This window comes from Oncorhynchus nerka, linkage group LG5, assembly GCF_034236695.1.
Source record: "Oncorhynchus nerka isolate Pitt River linkage group LG5, Oner_Uvic_2.0, whole genome shotgun sequence".
Taxonomy (NCBI): domain Eukaryota; kingdom Metazoa; phylum Chordata; class Actinopteri; order Salmoniformes; family Salmonidae; genus Oncorhynchus; species Oncorhynchus nerka.
The window spans coordinates 64,774,438-64,797,018 of NC_088400.1; the positions used below are offsets into that span (position 1 = coordinate 64,774,438).

At 48.6% G+C, this 22,581-nt stretch overlaps 1 protein-coding gene across 4 annotated transcripts in view; it reads right to left on the reverse strand.

The window, feature by feature from the left end:
* The window catches only part of atp11a (ATPase phospholipid transporting 11A), a 75,904-nt gene that overhangs the window by 26,042 nt on the left and 27,281 nt on the right, over window positions 1-22,581 (reverse strand). For all 4 annotated transcript variants that reach the window (XM_065018907.1, XM_065018909.1, XM_065018908.1 and 1 more), the window contains exons 2-17: window positions 16,596-16,718; window positions 16,344-16,433; window positions 16,026-16,214; window positions 15,198-15,326; window positions 14,777-14,880; window positions 14,624-14,674; window positions 14,442-14,506; window positions 13,222-13,303; window positions 9,343-9,493; window positions 8,728-8,925; window positions 8,481-8,654; window positions 7,006-7,172; window positions 6,345-6,416; window positions 6,146-6,219; window positions 5,339-5,442; window positions 1,425-1,606 (exon numbers count right to left, since the gene is read on the reverse strand). In XM_065018907.1, coding sequence (XP_064874979.1) covers window positions 1,425-1,606; window positions 5,339-5,442; window positions 6,146-6,219; window positions 6,345-6,416; window positions 7,006-7,172; window positions 8,481-8,654; window positions 8,728-8,925; window positions 9,343-9,493; window positions 13,222-13,303; window positions 14,442-14,506; window positions 14,624-14,674; window positions 14,777-14,880; window positions 15,198-15,326; window positions 16,026-16,214; window positions 16,344-16,433; window positions 16,596-16,718 — 1,955 coding nt within the window. The remainder of the gene's footprint in view (window positions 1-1,424; window positions 1,607-5,338; window positions 5,443-6,145; window positions 6,220-6,344; window positions 6,417-7,005; window positions 7,173-8,480; window positions 8,655-8,727; window positions 8,926-9,342; window positions 9,494-13,221; window positions 13,304-14,441; window positions 14,507-14,623; window positions 14,675-14,776; window positions 14,881-15,197; window positions 15,327-16,025; window positions 16,215-16,343; window positions 16,434-16,595; window positions 16,719-22,581) is intronic.

The following is a 22,581-nucleotide window of genomic DNA, read 5'->3' on the forward strand; positions in this document are numbered from 1 at the left end:
TACAGGAATGGTCAGGTCTATAGTTCAACAATGTGATTCGTTCAATAGCTAACATCATTACAGGAATGGTCAGGTCTATAGTTCAACAATGTGATTCATTCAATAGCTAACATCATTACAGGAATGGTCAGGTCTATAGTTCAACAATGTGATTCGTTCAATAGCTAACATCATTACAGGAATGGTCAGGTCTATAGTTCAACAATGTGATTCGTTCAACAGCTAACATCATTACAGGAATGGTCAGGTCTATAGTTCAACAATGTGATTCGTTCAACAGCTAACATCATTACAGGAATGGTCAGGTCTATAGTTCAACAATGTGATTCGTTCAATAGCTAACATCATTACAGGAATGGTCAGGTCTATAGTTCAACAATGTGATTCGTTCAATAGCTAACATCATTACAGGAATGGTCAGGTCTATAGTTCAACAATGTGATTCGTTCAATAGCTAACATCATTACAGGAATGGTCAGGTCTATAGTTCAACAATGTGATTCGTTCAACAGCTAACATCATTACAGGAATGGTCAGCCCTATAGTTCAACAATGTGATTCGTTCAACAGCTAACATCATTACAGGAATGGTCAGGTCTATAGTTCAACAATGTGATTCGTTCAACAGCTAACATCATTACAGGAATGGTCAGGTCTATAGTTCAACAATGTGATTCGTTCAATAGCTAACATCATTACAGGAATGGTCAGGTCTATAGTTCAACAATGTGATTCGTTCAACAGCTAACATCATTACAGGAATGGTCAGGTCTATAGTTCAACAATGTGATTCGTTCAATAGCTAACATCATTACAGGAATGGTCAGGTCTATAGTTCAACAATGTGATTCGTTCAATAGCTAACATCATTACAGGAATGGTCAGGTCTATAGTTCAACAATGTGATTCATTCAATAGCTAACATCCTAGACCGGGTCAGTGAGTCCGATTGTCATTAATTAACTATGCAAACTAGGGCTTGGAGAGTGAGGTTGACTTTCAGTTGAATCAAATCAAAATTGTATTAGTCACATGCGCCGAATACAACAGTGAAATGTCCCTAACCAACAGTGCAGTTTCGAAAAACACGGAAAAGAATAAGAGATAAAAGTAACAAGTAATTCAAGAGCAGCAGTAAAATAAATCTTCTACAGCTGCTAATCTACTCCGTCTCTCAAGCCCCATACATTGTTAGCTCTAAAGAGAGTTGCCCTTAATATAACTCTTCTGTCCAGAATATAGAAATATAATTAGTAGAAGCAATAGATCTAAAATCCACATGATGGTGGTTCTGATTCTACGTTGTGATTCTAGATCGGCACCTGTCCTCAACTGTGGTGGCCCCATGAATATATACATATAATTGGGTAGAAAAGACAATGTAGATTGTATGATTCTACGCTGCTATGGTTCCAGAACGTTACCTGTCCTCCACGGCGGTGGCCCCCAGCAGTACGAAGTCCTTCTCAATGAGGTCATAGGCCTCGGCCAGCTTCCTGTCTCGGTCCTGCAGGGCCAGCTTGGCGCTGTTCAGCAGGTGACACGTCTCCTCGTACTGAGCCACGCTCAACTTCCTGTACGCCACGCACAGTGTCCGTAGGCCCTCCTGAAGAGAGAGAGAGAGAAATAGAGAGAGAGAAATAGAGAGAGCGAGAGATAATTATGTTATGCTTTGATATGATTACTGGACACTGATGTTGCAGTTGATAATCCGATAATAACAATTATTCCACTGTTCTGTTCTTTTTCCCCGTTAAAAACAGTCAAATCAAATCAAATTTATGTCACATACACATGGTTAGCAGATGTTAATGTGAGTGTAGCGAAATGCTTGTGCCTCTAGTTCCGACAATGCAGTAATAACCAACGAGTAATCTAACCTAACAATTCCAAAACTACTACCTTATACACACAAGTGTAAAGGGATAAAGAATATGTACATAAAGATATATGAATGAGTGATGGTACAGAACGGCATAGGCAAGATGCAGTAGATGGTATCGAGTACAGTATATACATATGAGATGAGTAATGTAGGGTATGTAAACAAAGTGGCATAGTTTAAAGTGGCTAGTTGTAACTCTCGTCCTCTTCTTCTAACGAGGAGTCGCAAGGATCGGACCAAAGCGCAGTGTGGTACGTGTTCATGACAATATTTATTCAACTCAGAACACTAAACCTAAAATAACACCGAGAATGATACGAACCGAAACAGTCCTGTCTGGTGACATACACAAAGACAGAAAATAAACACCCACGAAACACAAGTGGGAAAAGGCTCCCTACCGGTAAGTATGATTCTCAATCAGAGACAACTAACGACACCTGCCTCTGAGAACTATACCAGGCCAAACACACAACATAGAAAACGGAACATAGACAACCCACCCAACTCCCGCCCTGACCATACTAAAACAAAGACATAACAAAGGAACTAAGGTCAGAACGTGACACTAGTGATACATGTATTACATAAAGATGCGGTAGATGGTATAGAATACAGTATATACATATACATATGAGATGAGTAATGTAGGGTATGTAAACATTATATTAAGTAGCATTGTTTAAAGTGGCTAGTGATATATTTTTACGTCAATTTCCATCAATTTCCATTATTAAAGTGGCTGAAGTTGAGTCAGTGTGTTGGCAGCAGCCACTCAATGTTAGTGGTGGCTGTTTAACAGTCTGATGGCCTTGAGATAGCTGTTTTTCAGTCTATCGGTCCCTGCTTTGATGCACCTGTACTGACCTCGCCTTCTGGATGATAGCGGGGTGAACAGGCAGTGGCTCGGGTGGTTGTTGTCCTTGATGATATTTATGGCCTTCCTGTGACATCGGGTGGTGTAGGTGTCCTGGAGGGCAGGTAGTTTGCCCCTGGTGATGAGTTGTGCAGACCTCACTACCCTCTGGAGAGCCTTATGGTTGTGGGCGGAGCAGTTGCCGTACCAGGCGGTGATACAGCCCGACAGGATGCTCTCGATTGTGCATCTGTAGAAGTTTGTGAATGCTTTTGGTGACAAGCCGAATTTCTTCAGCCTCCTGAGGTTGAAGAGGCGCTGTTGCACCTTCTTCACGATGCTGTCTGTGTAGGTGGACCAATTCAGTTTGTCCGTGATGTGTAACTTTCTACCCTCTCCACTACTGTCCCGTCGATGTGGATAGGGGGGTGCTCCCTCTGCTGCTTCCTGAAGTCCACAATCATCTCCTTTGTTTTGTTGACGTTGAGTGTGAGGTTATTTTCCTGACACCACACTCCGAGGGCCCTCACCTCCTCCCTGTAGGCCATCTCGTCGTTGTTGGTAATCAAGCCTACCACTGTAGTGTTGTCCGCAAACTTGATGATTGAGTTGGAGGCGTGCATGGCCACGCAGTCGTGGGTGAACAGGGAGTTGTTGTTACCTACCCTCACCACTTGGGGGCGGCCCGTCAGGAAGTCCAGTACCCAGTTGCACAGGGCGGGGTCGAGACCCAGGGTCTCGAGCTTAGAGATGAGTTTGGAGGGTACTATGGTGTTAAATGCTGAGCTGTAGTCGATGAACAGCATTCTCACGTAGGTATTCCTCTTGTCCAGATGGGTTAGGGCAGTGTGCAGTGTGGTTGAGATTGCATCGTCTGTGGACCTATTTGGGCGGTAAGCAAATTGGAGTGGGTCTAGGGTGTCAGGTAGGGTGGAGGTGATATGGTCCTTGACTAGTCTCTCAAAGCACTTCATGATGACGGAAGTGAGTGCTACGGGGCGGTAGTCGTTTAGCTCAATGACATCACTGACAGAGCAGTGGGTTACAAAAAGCTGCAGTTTGCACAACTGGCATCGAGGGATGTCCCACTGGGCAGAGTTTACATACCAGTTTAGTCTGTGGCAGTAGACTTATGACCTTGACCTTTCACATAAGCAAATACACGCACACACACAAACAAACACGCACACAAACAAACACGCACACAAACAAACACGCACACAAACAGTGAGACCTCAGTTCTGACATTCTCTCGGCGCCAGCCTGGTTCACACCAGCATCACCGCTGGCCATCCCATTGTAACGTAACCAGGGAAACACATTCGCCCTGACAGTAAACAGAAACGGGTCGGCACCGCTGCCAACGGCTACCCAAACTGCATCCACAATTATGTCATCCTTTGGGCCAGAGCCACGGACACACAGGGATCACACTGCTCCAGTTTCAACTGTTCTGCCTTACTATTATTCAACCATGCTGGTCATTTATGAACATTTGAACATCTTGGCCACGTTCTGTTATAATCTCCACCCGGCACAGCCAGAAGAGGACTGGCCACCCCACATATGCTCTCTCTAATTCTCTCTTTCTTTCTCTCTCTCGGAGGACCTGAGCCCTAGGACCGTGCCCCAGGACTACCTGACATGATGACTCCTTGCTGTCCCCAGTCCACCTGACTGTGCTGCTGCTCCAGTTTCAACTGTTCTGCCTTATTATTATTCGACCATGCTGGTCATTTATGAACATTTGAACATCTTGGCCACGTTCTGTTATAATCTCCACCCGGCACAGCCAGAAGAGGACTGGCCACCCCACATATGCTCTCTAATTCTCTCTTTCTTTCTCTCTCTCGGAGGACCTGAGCCCTAGGACCGTGCCCCAGGACTACCTGACATGATGACTCCTGCTGTCCCCAGTCCACCTGACTGTGCTGCTGCTCCAGTTTCAACTGTTCTGCCTTATTATTATTCGACCATGCTGGTCATTTATGAACATTTGAACATCTTGGTCATGTTCTGTTATAATCTCTACCCGGCACAGCCAGAAGAGGACTGGCCACCCCACATAGCCTGGTTCCTCTCTAGGTTTCTTCCTAGGTTTTGGCCTTTCTAGGGAGTTTTTCCTAGCCACCGTGCTTTTACACCTGCATTGTTTGCTGTTTGGGGTTTTAGGCTGGGTTTCTGTACAGCACTTTGAGATATCAGCTGATGTACGAAGGGCTATATAAATAAATTTGATTTGATTTGATTTGATCAGTAGACTACCTCAATGTTGGCACCAAACACTACATAATGACAGTCAATCACCATCTCAGTTACATTCCATATACAACTTGGAACTTTTGGTGGCCAACATCTTAAGTAAGGACACTACCACTAAAGGATACAAGAATCAGTTAGCATTTAGCAGGGTCTACCATACAGCCATATGACAATATACACCTCAAGCAAAGCAAAAATGAAAGTAAAAAATGTATTTGAGGTCAGAAACTCTGAAAGTCTGATTTTGGAGCTACTTTAGGACAATCGCCTCTAGTGTCTAATAATGGCTGTATGTGTGTGTGTGTGTGTGTGTGTGTGTGTGTGTGTGTCCTTACCACAGCGTTGTGCTCCACTCTGGCTTTGACCTGCTCCACCTTGCCAGAGATCACCCTGGGGAAGATGGAGGAGTCGGCCCCTTTACAGAACAGGTAGTACTCCCCTGTGGACAACCACACAGTTAAAAACAGGTTCCTCGTTAGCAGAGAGAAGCATCATTGGTTTGCAGAAGTGAGGGCAGACAATACTAGAGATGTTCCTCAGTGAGACTGACTCTACCGTCATTAGTATGCCTTCTGCCTGTTGAGCTCCTAGCACACATACGGCCCTCTCGACAGACAGACAGACAGACAGACAGACAGACAGACAGACAGACAGACAGACAGACAGACAGACAATAATAATGACAGGGTTGCCGTAGTAATGACTGCTTTCTAGAAAAAGCACCAAACACTCCCATACAGATACATCTAGTTTCTGTGTTCTAGTATTATAATGGTAGTAATTGTACTATAGTACAGTACCTCTAGTTTCTGTGTTCTAATATCATAATGGTAGTAATTGTACTATAGTACAGTACCTCTAGTTTCTGTGTTCTAGTATTATAAATGGTAGTAATTGTACTATAGTACAGTACCTCTAGTTTCTGTGTTCTAGTATTATAATGGTAGTAATTGTACTATAGTACAGTACCTCTAGTTTCTGTGTTCTAGTATTATAAAATGGTAGTAATTGTACTATAGTACAGTACCTCTAGTTTCTGTGTTCTAGTATTATAAAATGGTAGTAATTGTACTATAGTACAGTAACATCTAGTTTCTGTGTTCTAATATCATAATGGTAGTAATTGTACTATAGTACAGCACCTGTGGTGGACCTGACGATAACACTCATTCTCCTTCTCACAGAGTCAAAGGTCAATACCTCCAGCAGCTCAAACCTGGATGCAAGAGAGAGAAAGGGAGAAAGAGTTTGGGTTACTGACCACACACACATACACAAACACACACACAAAGATAAACTGATGCCCACAGGCCTTGGCTGGAGTAATGGACACACACTGACCTCTCGACCTCATCCTCCCTATTAAGAATCTCCATGTGACTGTCCTTCAGCCGCAGATAGGTGAAGCCAAGCCTGGGGGAAAGAGGAATGTACCATTACTGTCAGAATAGGGGAGCAGGTTAAACTGCAGGTAAATGTATGGCTATACAGTGCGTTCGGGAAAGTATTCAGACCCCTTGACTTTATCCATATTTTGTTACGTTACATACAGCCTTATTCTAAAATGGATTACATTTATGTAAATAAGGTATTTTTGTTTTTTATTTATAATTTTAAAAAACAGTTTTCGCTTCGTCATTATGGGGTTTTGTGTGTAGATTGCTGGATACTTTCCAAATACACTGTATATTATCTATCTATCTAGTTCTTATCTATCTATCTAGTTCATTTCAAATGGCTGGGAGTAGGAAAGACGTTCTGCCTTTGTGTGTGTGTGTGTGTGTGTGTGTGTGTGTGTGTGTGTGTGTGTGTGTGTGTGTGTGTGTGTGTGCATGAGTGATTGAGCGACAGTGATTGAGTGATTGAGTGAGTGAGTGAGTGAGTGAGTGGGTGATTGAGTGAGTGAGTGGGTGGGTGGGTGAGTGAGTGGGTGATTGAGTGAGTGAGTGGGTGGGTGGGTGAGTGAGTGAGTGGGTGAGTGAGTGAGTGTCAAGCCAGTCACCTCTTCATGCCCTCCACCAGTGCCACCTCGTCAGGAGAGGATGATATGTAGAAGGAGGTGGCCTTGTTCTGGTGGATACCCATCTTGATGCCATCCACTGTCTCCTCCTCCTTCACCTGTACCGTGTGGCACAGACACAACGCCCGGAAGAACAACTCCTCAGACTCCTGACAAGCCAAGCACAGAGAACACGTCACACAACACACACACGTATCAACACATAAATACAGGAAACATAAACGTCTGAATACATCATTTGGAAGGTCATCATTTGGAAGGTCCTGAAGGTCATGCTTCTTAGTCCTCATACACACAGAAGACAAAGGAATGGCACAGGCTGGTCACCGGAGTGAAGCGGCCCTCTCTAGTCCTGGCACACAGCAGTGTGTGTGTGTGTGTGTGTGTGTGTGACACTGGATCCCTGGGTGGATGAATGTGTCATCCTTAGAGAAGGTATCAGTGTCACTCTGAGTTTGGGTTCACCCAGGACATCCAGGTAAAGGCTGTTAGTATCCAGCTGGTCTTCATAGGGTTACGGTTCACCCAGGACATCCAGGTAAAGGCTGTTAGTATCCAGCTGGTCTTCATAGGGTTACGGTTCACCCAGGACATCCAGGTAAAGGCTGTTAGTATCCAGCTGGTCTTCATAGGGTTACGGTTCACCCAGGACATCCAGGTAAAGGCTGTTAGTATCCAGCTGGTCTTCATAGGGTTACGGTTCACCCAGGACATCCAGGTAAAGGCTGTTAGTATCCAGCTGGTCTTCATAGGGTTACGTTTCACCCAGGACATCCAGGTAAAGGCTGTTAGTATCCAGCTGGTCTTCATAGGGTTAGGCTTCACCCAGGACATCCAGGTAAAGGCTGTTAGTATCCAGCTGGTCTTCATAGGGTTACGCTTCACCCAGGACATCCAGGTAAATGCTGTTAGTATCCAGCTGGTCTTCATAGGGTTACGGTTCACCCAGGACATCCAGGTAAAGGCTGTTAGTATCCAGCTGGTCTTCATAGGGTTACGGTTCACCCAGGACATCCAGGTAAAGGCTGTTAGTATCCAGCTGGTCTTCATAGGGTTACGGTTCACCCAGGACATCCAGGTAAAGGCTGTTAGTATCCAGCTGGTCTTCATAGGGTTACGGTTCACCCAGGACATCCAGGTAAAGGCTGTTAGTATCCAGCTGGTCTTCATAGGGTTAGGGTTCACCCAGGACATCCAGGTAAAGGCTGTTAGTATCCAGCTGGTCTTCATAGGGTTACGCTTCACCCAGGACATCCAGGTAAATGCTGTTAGTATCCAGCTGGTCTTCATAGGGTTACGGTTCACCCAGGACATCCAGGTAAAGGCTGTTAGTATCCAGCTGGTCTTCATTGTGGAATGAAACAATGTCTGACCCTGCATCAGTGGTTAGGGAAGGGTAACTTGTGCTGTACATATTCGTACAGTCCATCAAGTGACAGTGAGGCTCTCTGTCTCACCTTGCCCCCTGGTCCAGGTGAGGAGTCGATCATGTCCATGCTGGTTGACCCTGGCATGACCTGTCCATTACAGATGGCATCAGGGACGTAAACATAGCCGTCCACACAGCACTCTATAAACTCCATGTTGTTCTCTGTCAGGGTGCCTGTCTTGTCTGTAAACACGTACTCCACCTGGAAAACACACACATTCAGGTAAGAGTGGTGAGTGTGTGTGTGTACTGTGTGTACTGTGTGTATAGCCTACCTGTCCCAGTTCTTCATTGAGGTCAGATGTGTTAACCTGAGCCCTCTCTCCCAGTTCTTCGTCAAACATCTCATCATCCCACATGATGAAGTAGGACCCCAGGAACTTCTGCATCTCCACGGTAACGTACATGGACACGGGGATGATGTAATTAAACAACACCATGAAGGCCAGGAAGTCTGTGAACGCCCGGATCAACTGGAGAGAGAGAGAGGAGGGAGGTATGAGGAGGGAGAGGGGGAGGAGGGACAGTCAGAGGTGACAGGGAGAGAGAGAGGGAGGGAGAGGGGGGAGGAGGGACAGTCAGAGGTGACAGGGAGAGAGAGAGGAGGGAGGTATGAGGAGGGAGAGGGGGAGGAGGGACAGTCAGAGGTGACAGGGAGAGAGAGAGGGAGGGAGAGGGGGAGGAGGGACAGTCAGAGGTGACAGGGAGAGAGAGAGGAGGGAGGGAGGTATGAGGAGGGACAGTCAGAGGTGACAGGGAGAGAGAGAGGAGGGAGGGAGGTATGAGGAGGGACAGTCAGAGGTGACAGGGAGAGAGAGAGAAAGGGAAAGTGAGAGGTGAAAAAAAAACATCAGCTATTGCATAAAAATGATTGTAGTTTTATAACCTACTATATGGCGTTGCCTCTCTGTGTCAGTCTTCTGGTTGTAGAAGGGCTCGTCTTTGTCCGGGTCAGCCTGCCACACATACTTCAGCACTGTGTTGATCAGAGCCTTGCTGATCAGGATGCACAGGTACACTATCAGATACGCATTCATTGACCTGGAGGGGGGAGACAGAGAGGAGGGAGAGACAGAGAGGGGGAGATAGAAAGGGGGGGCAACAGAGAGGGGAGGAGAGACAGAGAGGGGGAGAGAGACAGAGAGGGGGGGAGAAACAGAGAGGGGGGAGAGACAGAGAGGGGGAGACAGAAAGGGGGCGACAGAGAGGGGAGGAGAGACAGAGAGGGGGAGGAGAGACAGAGAGGGGAGGAGAGACAGAGAGGGGGAGAGACAGAGAGGGGAGGAGAGACAGAAAGGGGGGACGACAGAGAGGGGAGGAGAGACAGAGGGGGGAGACAGAGAGGGGGAGGAGACAGAGAGGGGAGGAGAGACAGAAAGGGGGGGGCGACAGAGAGGGGAGGGAGAGAGAGAGGGGGAGACAGAGAGGGGGCAGAGAGGGGGGGACAGAGAGGGGGGGGGACAGAGAGGGGGAGAGACAGAGGGGAGGAGAGAGAGAGGGAGGAGAGACAGAGATGGGGGAGAGAGAGAGGGGGAGACAGAAAGGGGAGGAGAGAGAGAGGGGGAGACAGAGAGAGAGGAGAGACAGAGAGGGGGGAGACAGAGAGAGGGGGAGACAGAGAGAGGGGGAGATATGAGGAGGAGAGACAGAGAGAGGGGGGACAGAGAGGGGGAGAGACAGGGGGGTGACAGAGAGGGGGACAGAGAGGGGGAGACAGAGGGGGGAGACAGAGAGGGGAGGAGAGACAGAGAGGGGGAGATAGAAAGGGGGGGCAACAGAGAGGGGGAGATAGAAAGGGGGGGCGGAGAGGGGAGAGAGAGAAAGGGGGGCGACAGAGAGGAGGAGAGAGACAGAGAGGGGGAGACAGAGAGGGGGAGATAGAGAGGGGGGCGACAGAGAGGGGAGGAGAGACAGAGAGGGGGAGAGACAGAGAGGGGGAGACAGAGAGGGGGAGAGACAGAGAGGAGGAGGAGGAGGGACAGAAAGGGGGGGAGACAGAGAGGGGGAAGGAGAGGGGAGGAGAGACAGAGAGGGGATTGAAAGGGGGGAGAGACAGAGAGGGGGGGAGAGACAGAGAGGGGAGGAGAGACAGAGAGGGGGGAGACAGACAGAGAGGGGGAGACAGACAGAGAGGGGGAGACAGACAGAGAGGGGAGGAGAGACAGGGAGAGGGGGAGACAGAGAGGGCGACAGAGAGAGGGGGAGACAGGAGAGGGAGGAGAGACAGAAAGGGGGAGACAGAAAGGGGGGAGACAGAGAGAGGAGGAGAGACAGAGAGGGGGAGATTGAAAGGGGAGAGACAGAGAGGGGGGGAGAGACAGAGAGGAGGAGAGACAGAGAGGGGGAGACAGACAGAGAGGGGAGACAGACAGAGAGGGGAGGAGAGACAGAGAGGGGGAGACAGAGAGGGGGAGACAGAGAGGGGGGAGACAGAGAGAGGGGGAGACAGAGAGAGGGGGAGACAGAGAGGGGAGATATGAGGGGGGGTGACAGAGAGGGAGGAGAGACAGAGAGAGGGGGGAGACAGAGAGAGGGGGAGACAGAGAGAGGGGGAGACAGAGAGAGGGGGAGATATGAGGGGAGGTGACAGAGAGGGAGGAGAGACAGAAAGGGGGCGACAGAGAGGGGGGGAGACAGAGAGGGAGGAGAGACAGAGAGGGGGAGATTGAAAGGGGGAGAGACAGAGAGGGGGAGAGACAGAGAGGGGAGGAGAGACAGAGAGGGGGAGACAGACAGAGAGGGGGAGACAGACAGAGAGGGGAGGAGAGACAGAGAGAGGGGGAGACAGAGAGAGGGGGGGAGACAGAGAGGGGGGAGACAGAGAGAGGGGGAGAGACAGAGAGAGGGGGAGACAGAGAGAGGGGGAGACAGAGAGAGGGGGAGATAGGGGGGGGTGACAGAGAGGAGGAGAGACAGAGAGAGGGGGAGACAGAGAGGGGGGGAGACAGAGAGAGGGAGGAGACAGAGAGAGGGAGGAGACAGAGAGAGGGGGAGATATGAGGGGGGGGTGACAGAGAGGGAGGAGAGACAGAGAGAGGGGGAGACAGAGAGAGGGGGAGACAGAGAGAGGGGGAGACAGAGAGGGGGAGACAGAGAGGGGCGGAGACAGAGAGGAGGGATGACAGAGAGGAGGGATGACAGAGAGGGGGAGATAGAGAGGGGGGCGACAGAGAGGGAGGAGAGACAGAGAGGGGGAGAGACAGAGAGGGGAGACAGACAGAGAGGGGGGACAGAGAGGGGGGACAGACAGAAGGGGGGGACAGAGAGGGGGAGAGAGAGAGGGAGGAGAGACAGAAAGGGGGGACAGAGAAAGGGGGAGAGACAGAGAGGGAGGGATGAGGGGAGATTGAAGAGAGGAGGATGACAGAGAGGGGGATGAGAGAGAGGAGGGATGACAGAGAGGGGGAGGGAAAGGGGGAGAGACAGAGAGGAGGGATGACAGAGAGGAGGGATGACAGAGAGGAGGGGAGACAGAGAGGGGGAGACAGAGAGGGGAGACAGAGAGGAGACAGAGAGAGGAGACAGAGAGGAGGGAGACAGAGAGGAGAGGGGAGACAGAGAGGAGGGGAGACAGAGAGGAGGGAGACAGAGAGGAGGGATGACAGAGAGGAGGAGGGGATGACAGAGAGGAGGGATGACAGAGAGGGGGAGACAGAGAGGGGGAGACAGAGAGGGGGAGACAGAGAGGGGGAGACAGAGAGGAGAGGGATGACAGAGAGGAGGGGAGACAGAGAGGAGGGGAGACAGAGAGGGGGAGACAGAGGGGAGACAGAGAGGAGGGGAGACAGAGAGGAGGGATGACAGAGAGGAGGGGAGACAGAGAGGGGGGAGACAGAGAGGAGGGATGACAGAGAGAGAGGAGGGAGACAGAGAGAGGGATGACAGAGAGGAGGGATGACAGAGAGAGGGGAGACAGAGAGGAGGGGAGACAGAGAGGAGGGATGACAGAGAGGAGGGATGACAGAGAGGAGGGATGACAGAGAGGAGGGATGACAGAGAGGAGGGATGACAGAGAGGAGGGATGACAGAGAGGAGGGGAGACAGAGAGGAGGGATGACAGAGAGGAGGGGAGACAGAGAGGAGGGATGACAGAGAGGAGGGAGACAGAGAGAGGGATGACAGAGAGGAGGGAGACAGAGAGGGGGAGACAGAGAGGGGGGGAGACAGAGAGGGGGAGACAGAGAGGAGGGATGACAGAGAAGAGGGGAGACAGAGAGGAGGAGAGACAGAGAGGAGGGATGACAGAGAGGAGGGGAGACAGAGAGGAGGGATGACAGAGAGGGGGATGACAGAGAGGGGGAGACAGAGAGGAGGGATGACAGAGAGGAGGGGAGACAGAGAGGGGGAGACAGAGAGGGGAGACAGAGAGGAGGGATGACAGAGAGGAGGGGAGACAGAGAGGAGGGATGACAGAGAGGAGGGATGACAGAGAGGGGGGAGACAGAGAGGAGGGGAGACAGAGAGGGGGAGACAGAGAGGGGGAGACAGAGAGGGGGGAGACAGAGGGGAGACAGAGAGGAGGGATGACAGAGAGGAGGGGAGACAGAGAGGAGGGATGACAGAGAGGAGGGGAGACAGAGAGGAGGGGAGACAGATGCAGAGGAAATTACATAAGAATGTCTTCAGGAAGGGTGGACGGTCTGAATGGGTCTTTAGGGGGAAATGGATATGATGCAATTAGATGGCAATTAACGTTAAGTGAACCTGTCTGGAAACATGGTAAACATGCATCATAAAGTGAGAAACACAACCATGTTGGTGGGCCTTACTTCTCCACTGCAGAGCGTTTCTGGGACTTGGACTGGTAGTTGAGCGCCATCTTGGTCTCCATACCAGTGTAGATGGCAACAGCTAGGAGACACAAACCAGAGGGTCAACTTGGGGAGACATTTCACATATGTGAAGATGAAGAAAAGAGACTAGGAACGGGAACGACACTGTAATATTGAGATGCAATAATATCAGTCAGATCTGACAAGTGTCTGTCGGTACTGAATACTGTCATGGTGTCCTACAATTATCTGAGAAATCATCTCCCATCACACTCATCTGATCTCATAATAAGACTTGACTTGCAGTCATGTCATCTCATGCAGTGTAATGACGGCTTGACAGTTTGTAATATTCTCACTCATACAGGTCTGTACAGGCCTCAGCAGCTGGCCTCAATATGCAACCCACAGTGTGAACACAGGAACTTAATGATTTGGAGTGGAACCTCTAAACATTCCAAACCCATTATATGAATGAAAACTAGGAATCTATTTTAGATTCTATTAGTGATGTCATTACAAGGTCACCCAGTGTAGTGTCTTTAGAGTCTATTAGTGATGTCATTACAAGGTCACCCAGTGTAGTGTCTTTAGAGTCTATTAGTGATGTCATTACAAGGTCACCCAGTGTAGTGTCTTTAGATTCTATTAGTGATGTCATTACAAGGTCGCCCAGTGTAGTGTCTTTAGATTCTATTAGTGATGTCATTACAAGGTCACCCAGTGTAGTGTCTTTAGAGTCTATTAGTGATGTCATTACAAGGTCGCCCAGTGTAGTGTCTTTAGATTCTATTAGTGATGTCATTACAAGGTCGCCCAGTGTAGTGTCTTTAGATTCTATTAGTGATGTCATTACAAGGTCGCCCAGTGTAGTGTCTTTAGAGTCTATTAGTGATGTCATTACAAGGTCACCCAGTGTAGTGTCTTTAGATTCTATTAGTGATGTCATTACAAGGTCGCCCAGTGTAGTGTCTTTAGAGTCTATTAGTGATGTCATTACAAGGTCACCCAGTGTAGTGTCTTTAGATTCTATTAGTGATGTCATTACAAGGTCACCCAGTGTAGTGTCTTTAGATTCTATTAGTGATGTCATTACAAGGTCACCCAGTGTAGTGTCTTTAGATTATATTAGTGATGTCATTACAAGGTCACCCAGTGTAGTGTCTTTAGATTCTATTAGTGATGTCATTACAAGGTCACCCAGTGTAGTGTCTTACCATATATGTGCTGTGTGTTTTTCAGTGTCGCCCCTCTGAGAAGTAGGTTCTCAGATCCCAAAGGCCTGAAGCAAACACAGAATACACTTCTTTGTTAGAATACACTTCAAAAAATGTTTTTGTGCAAACACACGAGCAATGACTTCCTGAATTTGGAGTCTATTTCCTGGGTATGGATTTACCTCGCGATGGGCTCGTTTCTGTCCGAATAAATATTGATTCGGCCCACGAATCTGTCCAAGGAGAGAGGGAATGCATGTGTGAGTTGGTGTGTTTTGCGTTGTTTTTCTCTATACAACCAGTTCTGATTGTCTGGATGCAGTGTTGTCACTCACTTGTAGAGGTCTGGTTGTGGTTGTTCACATTCAATAGAAGCCTGTAGAGTATCAAAATCTTCCTCTGTGATGAAGGCCTTAGTGTCCTGCACAGCATAGTAGGTCTTTGTGGAGGGATGGAGAGAGTCACAGCGAGATCAAGAACACACCGAGCCAAGACGCATCTCACACTACCCCTCTAATGAAACAGAAAACAAACTCTCTCTCTCCATTTCGCTCCATCTCTCTATATCCCTCACATACACACTCATACCCTCTCTCTCACTCACTCTTTCCCCTCTGTCCCCCGTCTCTCACGCTCTCTCTCTCTCTCTTTCACTCTTCTGTTCTCCCTCAACTCTATCCCATTATTTCTTTATCTCTGCCTCAGCCACCTCTCCCATCTCCCTCCTCCTCTCTCTCAGTCAGAGTGTAGTGTTACCTTGTGACTGGACTCCCCGTCCAGACTGGCTGTGGTGACAAAACATGTCCCGTCCTCCCTACTGGTGGAGAGAAGGATGAGGTCACAGGGGAACGTCTCATCTTCCTTGATCAGTACCACATCACCCACCTGGGAGGGAGGGAGGCAAGGAAGGAAGGAAGGAAGGAAGGAAGGAAGGAAGGAAGGAAGGAAGGAAGGGTGAATGGGTGGGTTGGAAGTTAGAGCGTGAGAGAGATGTCTTTAGCTCAATAGGATAACACAGTCTTGAGTTGCCTAAAGCATGTGGGTTGGACCCACGTGTGGGTCACTGGGGGTCCAGGTTGGTTGCGGGATGACATTTGTTGTGCATTGCAAAACATTTTACTTAAAAATTGGAAATGTAAACAATTAAAACCAAATAGAACGTGTGTAGAAAAGATAATGGACATATATATATTTTTTATAATAGTCTAGAATCTTTGAGAACTTACAATCAACTAAATAAAACTAGACAATGAGGCCCCATAGATTTGTGTTAGAATGATTTGAGCATAAGAACACAGCATTAGCCATGTTAAAATATGCAGGAAATGTGCTTAAAAACTGCACAATTCTCTCTCAGCTCCATGACAAAAATGTGTAGAATTGCAGGAAATTAGCTTTAAAATGGAAAAATGTTCTCTCCGCTGTCAAAATGATATTTTGTACTTCGTCTTTGGTCTGTTTATGTTTTTTCTCTGCTCAACCCTTATGGTGGGTCGCGACTCAAAATACACCTTAATACGTGGGTCTGATCCAAAGAACCCAGGTTTGATCCCAGGTCATTTTCAGCTGTAGGATGATACGTACCCTCAGCTTACGACTCTGTTTCCTGATCACCTTCCCATGCTGCACCTCGTGCACAGGACACTGGTTAATAGCATTGTCTGCTTTGTGCCTGAGCCAGTCCTCATAGCCCTGTTTGATGGCCGTGACAGTGATGACAAAGAAGAGAGGTAGTCCGCTGGTGATGGGACTGGTGGGAGTGTCAATTATCAACTGAAGAGGGCGGGAGAGAAAAAGAGAATGATCTATTGTTATCTGAAACTTCTGCGTTTGCCAGATTTATACTTCTTGCCAACTAAGCCTTAAATTGACTCAAATTGAATCTACCAGTCAAGCTCTGACCTGGACAAGAAATATGATGAGGAAGTAGAAATTGGCAATTCTTCTAAACTGCTCAAACAAATTCTTCGGAACAAAATTCCAGAAGGTGTACTGGGGAAAGGGAAGCAACAGCAAATGGTTATAACGTGGTTGTAATGTGGTTGTAACATGGTTATAACGTGGTTGTAACATGGTTGTAACGTGGTTGTAGCGTGGTTGTAATGTGGTTATAACGTGGTTGTAATGTGGTTGTAGCATGGTTGTGGTTCTCACCTTGGAGGAGATGATGCGGTTGTCGGGGTACCTCTGGGGAATGTAGGCCTCTGCTCCCGGTGGGGGTTCCTTGTTTCCGATGTACACCGTCCTGGTGTCCACCCAGTTCTCCTCTCCAGCACACTGCACAGAGGTCAAGACGTCAAAGGTCAATGCCAGGTCAGCACACAGGTCAGGTCAGGTCAGATCATGACAGGACAAATCAGGGCAGGTCAGGACAGGACAGGAGAAGACACAGAGGCAACAAATGTAGCCTCATTGCCTGGCTGGGGGCCTGACTGGCTAGTTGTCAGGCAGTTGCTTCCTGCTCCAGCCAACATGTCGTTGTCTCACCAAACTTGGTTAGTGTTGTTGAATGCAGAGACAGTCTGGCAGACACAATAGCATTACAGTCGCAAACAGAATAAATGACTGTGTTGAGTGTAATAAAGTGGCGACCTAACAAACACAACACAACAGACCTCCAGTAGCAGTGAGTAAGGGCTCTGAGTCATGTAACCGGGTGGGGAATGATAAATGAGTGATGGCTACAAGCCTTTCACCTTACAATAACTCTCCCATTCAACACTAACTATGACACACGCCTATATACAAACACACATCAACACACACCACAACACCATAGGAAGGTCAACCCACTGATTTCACACCTGTCTGGAATAGTCAAATAGAATAGAATCTGATCAAACAGAATCAAATATTTAAAGAAAAGAGGGAAATCAAATATAATATCATCTTAGTAAAGTAATTCCCTTACTCGCTGAGCCTTAAGTTACTAAATGGGTTGCGTCCAGTAGAGTGCTACATGTTTGCCCATGTCTATCACCAGTGAGCCAGCTCAAGAAGCTGGACAAGCCCAGACAGAGAGACACTGAGGGGATTGGATTATTCCCCCAAGTGAACTGGGTTAGCATTGACTGCATTCCATTTAGAACCGGGCTACCACCCGGATGTGAGCCGGGCGCCCAGTTCTGGGCATTCTAACGCTAACTTTCTAGCCTGTATGTTTATTGCCAATCAGAGCGTTTATATAATGCTTTCCTTAGAATACCTCCTTTGTCTGAATATAGTGTATATCCTGTTCCATGGATATTGGTCATGTCCTTTGTTTGGTTAGCATGTTATACTATGTATGTCTCCTTAGTTATGCCACTTTGTCTTATATCCATGTCCCCTTTGTATTCCCTCCAGACCAAAACCTTACCTACCGGCCTTTCAAGCCATTCCATATCGCCATCCTACCCCCCATGTGCTCCTGCGTCCGTTTGCGGTGCCTTTTTAAATGAGTTAATAAATATCCTGAACTGGAAACCTTGTACTGGAAACCTTCAACCATCCTTCCTGCATTCTTACAAATACACCATAGTGGTAATATCACTCCTCAACCTAGCCTAAGATACAGTCGACCTAGCCTAAGATACAGCCGACCTAGCCTAAGATACAGTCGACCTAGCCTAAGATACAGCCGACCTAACCTAGCCTAAGATACAGCCGACCTAGCCTAAGATACAGCCGACCTAGCCTAAGATACAGCCGACCTAGCCTAAGATACAGCCGACCTAGCCTAAGATACAGTCGACCTAGCCTAAGATACAGCCGACCTAGCCTAAGATACAGCCGACCTAGCCTAAGATACAGCCGACCTAGCCTAAGATACAGCCGACCTAGCCTAAGATACAGCCGACCTAGCCTAAGATACAGCCGACCTAGCCTAAGATACAGCCGACCTAGCCTAAGATACAGTTCCACTAGCCTAAGATACAGTTCCACTAGCCTAAGATACAGTTCCACTAGCCTAAGATACAGTTCCACTAGCCTAAGATACAGTTCCACTAGCCTAAGATACAGTTCCACTAGCCTAAGATGCAGTTCCACTAGCCTAAGATGCAGTTCCACTTGCCTAAGATACAGTTCCACTAGCCTAAGATGCAGTTCCACTAGCCTAAGATGCAGTTCCACTAGCCTAAGATACAGTTCCACTAGCCTAAGATACAGTTCCACTAGCCTAAGATACAGTTCCACTAGCCTAAGATACAGTTCCACTAGCCTAAGATGCAGTTCCACTTGCCTAAGATACAGTCCGACCTGGTTCTTTCTGTAGACACAGTCACTGGAGCCAGACAGAGGCTACAGGGAATGATCTTATCAACACCTGAACGGTTGCTACTCTGCATATCTAATCAATCAAACCTCAGCTGTTTAAAAGGTCAGAGTGGCCAGTGTGGTTTTTCAGTATGACCTGTAAGACAAGCAAATGTGTTCAGCCATCCAGGCTCTGGTAAGCTGTGGTTCATAAGAGGCCAGTGTGAGGTGATGAGTGTGAATGCCCCATACCGCACCACTGGTCCACCCATCCATCCCATTTGACAGGGATTACATTGAGCCAGCATGTGTAGCATTAGCATCTTTAGCTAGCGGTTATGTAAGTGGGGCGAGTACAGGCTAACATCCCTTTAGATATTATTTTTACCCACAGAGGGCACTGTGGTATATCGGCCAAGCAGATTAAACATCCGTTAGCTCTTGTTAATTAATTAGTCCTTTGTAAGTTCAGTTGGCAGAGCATCGCGTTTCTAACACCAGGATAGTGGGTTTGATTCCCGGGACCACAAATACATAGAAATGTCTGCACGCATGACTGGAAGTCGCTTTGCATAAAAGTGTCTGCTAAATGGCACAGGGACAATCAGGCTTACAGTTTCATCATACAGTATCGTTGTTGCATCACAATGTACTGTAACAAAACGGAACCTTTTTTACTCATCTTGTCCTGGGCAGTGTATCTCTCATATAAAACATTCAGCCTTAGTGCCCTACATGATTTCATTCATGGAACAGAGGAATGCAGCCTAAAGACTGAACAAAGAACCTGTGTGTGTGTGTCCACTGAGCCTCTCACAGCAGACCTCCCACTCTGCTCTCCATCATAGTATTACTATACTACAGCTGTCAACAATACTCTCTTATTGGCTTATAGCCTCTGCGTCAGTTTGTTGCTGTTGACATCCCCTTGCCCAGACAAACAGACATTACACACACACACATCTCCTGCTGCAGTATAACAAGAGGTGACGGTAATCCTGTGTCCAGGGAATAGGATTGTTTTCCCCTAGCAACGTGCCCTAGTTTCCAGCCATGTCTTGTGGGGTTAATTCACTGAGCACTCCTAGCCTCCTAGACTACTCTGGTCACACCTACTAGTGTTCAGCTTTTTTGAGCTCACCTGTCCTATACACACCTCAGACAGGACAGGAGGAGACTCCACCTCTGGATCATTGAACCTGTGGAGGTTTGAATTGGTGCATCTCAGTAGTCTATAGTGGCACCCTCTTCTAGTCTCTTTACCCTTTGACTGGTGATTCTGGGGGTAGATCCCAATATTCTATAGTGGCTAAATCTTCTAGTATCCTCATGATGCTGGTTCACCAATCAAAGGGTTAAGAGTGGAGAATACCACTATAGACTACTGAGATGCAGCCGTAGCTGGCCTGCTTTGGTGACCTGAGCAGCAGAAGAGATGCGAGAAGACCTAGCATGAGGAAGAGAGAGGAGAGAGGAGCAGCCTTCTGTTGTGTGTATCCGCAGCAGACTGGGTACAGCTGGGATCTCCTCTCTCCAGATAAGAGCTGGTCCGCTCTCTTTCACGGTCAGCCCACACTCTTGCTTTCTCTTTCCTTTTCACAATCCCAACATTTATCTTGCTCACTCAGCTCACTCTCAGACATACACCCCTCCCTATCTCTGATGAGTCACGAGAGAAAGAGTGGGTGTGAGAGAGAGCGAGAGCGAGAGAGAGAGAGCGAGAGAAAGAGCGGGTGTGAGAGCGAGAGAGAGCGAGAGAAAGAGCGGGTGTGAGAGCGAGAGAGAGCGAGAGAAAGAGCGGGTGTGAGAGAGAGCGAGAGCGAGAGAGAGCGAGAGAAAGAGCGGGTGTGAGAGAGAGCGAGAGCGAGAGAGAGCGAGAGAAAGAGCGGGTGTGAGAGAGAGCGAGAGCGAGCGAGAGAAAGAGCGGGTGTGAGAGAGAGCGAGAGCGAGAGAGAGCGAGAGAAAGAGCGGGTGTGAGAGAGAGCGAGAGCGAGCGAGAGAAAGAGCGGGTGTGAGAGAGAGCGAGAGCGAGAGAGAGCGAGAGAAAGAGCGGGTGTGAGAGCGAGAGAGAGCGAGAGAGAGCGAGAGAAAGAGCGGGTGTGAGAGCGAGAGAGAGCGAGAGAGAGCGAGAGAAAGAGCGGGTGTGAGAGCGAGAGAGAGCGAAAGGAGGCAACTTCTACCATGAACACTGTATTGTCCTCTGCCTGACAGAGGAAAGGGAGTCACCCTCAACCAGAGAAACAACGGGAACAGAGAGACATCCACACAGCTAGAACCAATTTAACCTATTGACTTTATGGATGATAAAGATGTATTCTATGTTCTATTCTAAAAAACAACCCTCTTCCAAAACAGATTTTTTTCCCGGGCTTTAAAATATATCCTCTAAGAAATAGCACATGAAAGACACAAACTGATGTTCCTGTTAGAACATGAGGCGGGGCAACGTTAATGAGGGTACAAGCCCACACATAAATACTGCACATCCTCCCTCCCTGCCTGATGAGAACCAGTAAACACTGACGTAACGTGACAGGATAGGTGAAAATCAGAGTTCCTCTACATTGTTTTCACCCATCCAGTAAGGTGTGGGATCTGTGATTAGACTACTAAGTGGGGGAGAAAGGAAGAGTGCCTTTAGTATTGGTACAAGACCACTATCTCTTGTACATGGCGTATCATCATGGCATGTCTGCTGATAGTACACAGTCTGTTCTCGTGCTCTCATGGAGGAGAGAAGAGGAGAGCACATATAGATAGACTGGTTAGCTTGAGTTGAGATGCTGACAACACTCTCGTCTCACCCACTCCTCTCCTCTCTGTCTGTCTCCTGCCCTCTTCTCCCACACATCTCTCTCTATCTACCTCCTGCCCTCTTCTCCCACACATCTCTCTCTATCTACCTCCTGCCCTCTTCTGGCCCTCTCTATCTCCCACCCTCTTCTGGCCCACATCTACCTCCTGCCCTCTTCTGGCCCATCTACCTCCCCTCTTCTGGCCCTCCTTCTATCCCTCCTGCCCTCTTCTGGCCCATCTACCTCCTCCTGCCCTCTTCTGGCCCACTCCTCTATCTACCTCCTGCCCTCTTCCTCCTGCCTACCTCCTGCTCTTCTGGCCCACTCCTCTCTATCTACCTCCTGCCCTCTTCTGGCCCACTCCTCTCTGTCTACCTCTGACCTCTTCTGCCCTCTCCTCTGTCTACCTCCTGACCTCTTCTGGCCCACTCTCTCTGTCTACCTCCTGACCTCTTCTGGCCCACTCCTTCTGGCCCACCTCTTCTGTCCCCTCTCTGTCTACCTCCTGACCTCTTCTGGCCCACTCCTCTCTGTCTACCTCCTGACCTCTTCTGGCCCACTCCTCTCTGTCTACCTCTGACCTCTTCTGGCCCACTCCTCCGTCTACCTCCTGACCTCTTCTGGCCCACTCCTCTCCCTACCTCTGACCTCTTCTGCCCACTCCTCTCTACCTCCTGACCTCTTCTGGCCCACCTCCTCTCCGTCCCTCTGACCTCTTCTGGCCCACTCTCCGTCTCTGTCTACCTCCTGACCTCTTCTGGCCCACTCCTCTCCGTCTACCTCCTGACCTCTTCTGGCCCACTCCTCTCCGTCTACCTCCTGACCTCTTCTGGCCCACTCCTCTCTGTCTACCTCCTGACCTCTTCTGGCCCACTCCTCTCTGTCTACCTCCTGACCTCTTCTGGCCCACTCCTCTCTGTCTACCTCCTGACCTCTTCTGGCCCACTCCTCTCTGTCTACCTCCTGCCCTCTTCTGGCCCACTCCTCTCTATCTACCTCCTGCCCTCTTCTGGCCCACTCCTCTCTATCTACCTCCTGCCCTCTTCTGGCCCACTCCTCTCTATCTACCTCCTGCCCTCTTCTGGCCCACCTCCCTCCTGACCCTCTTC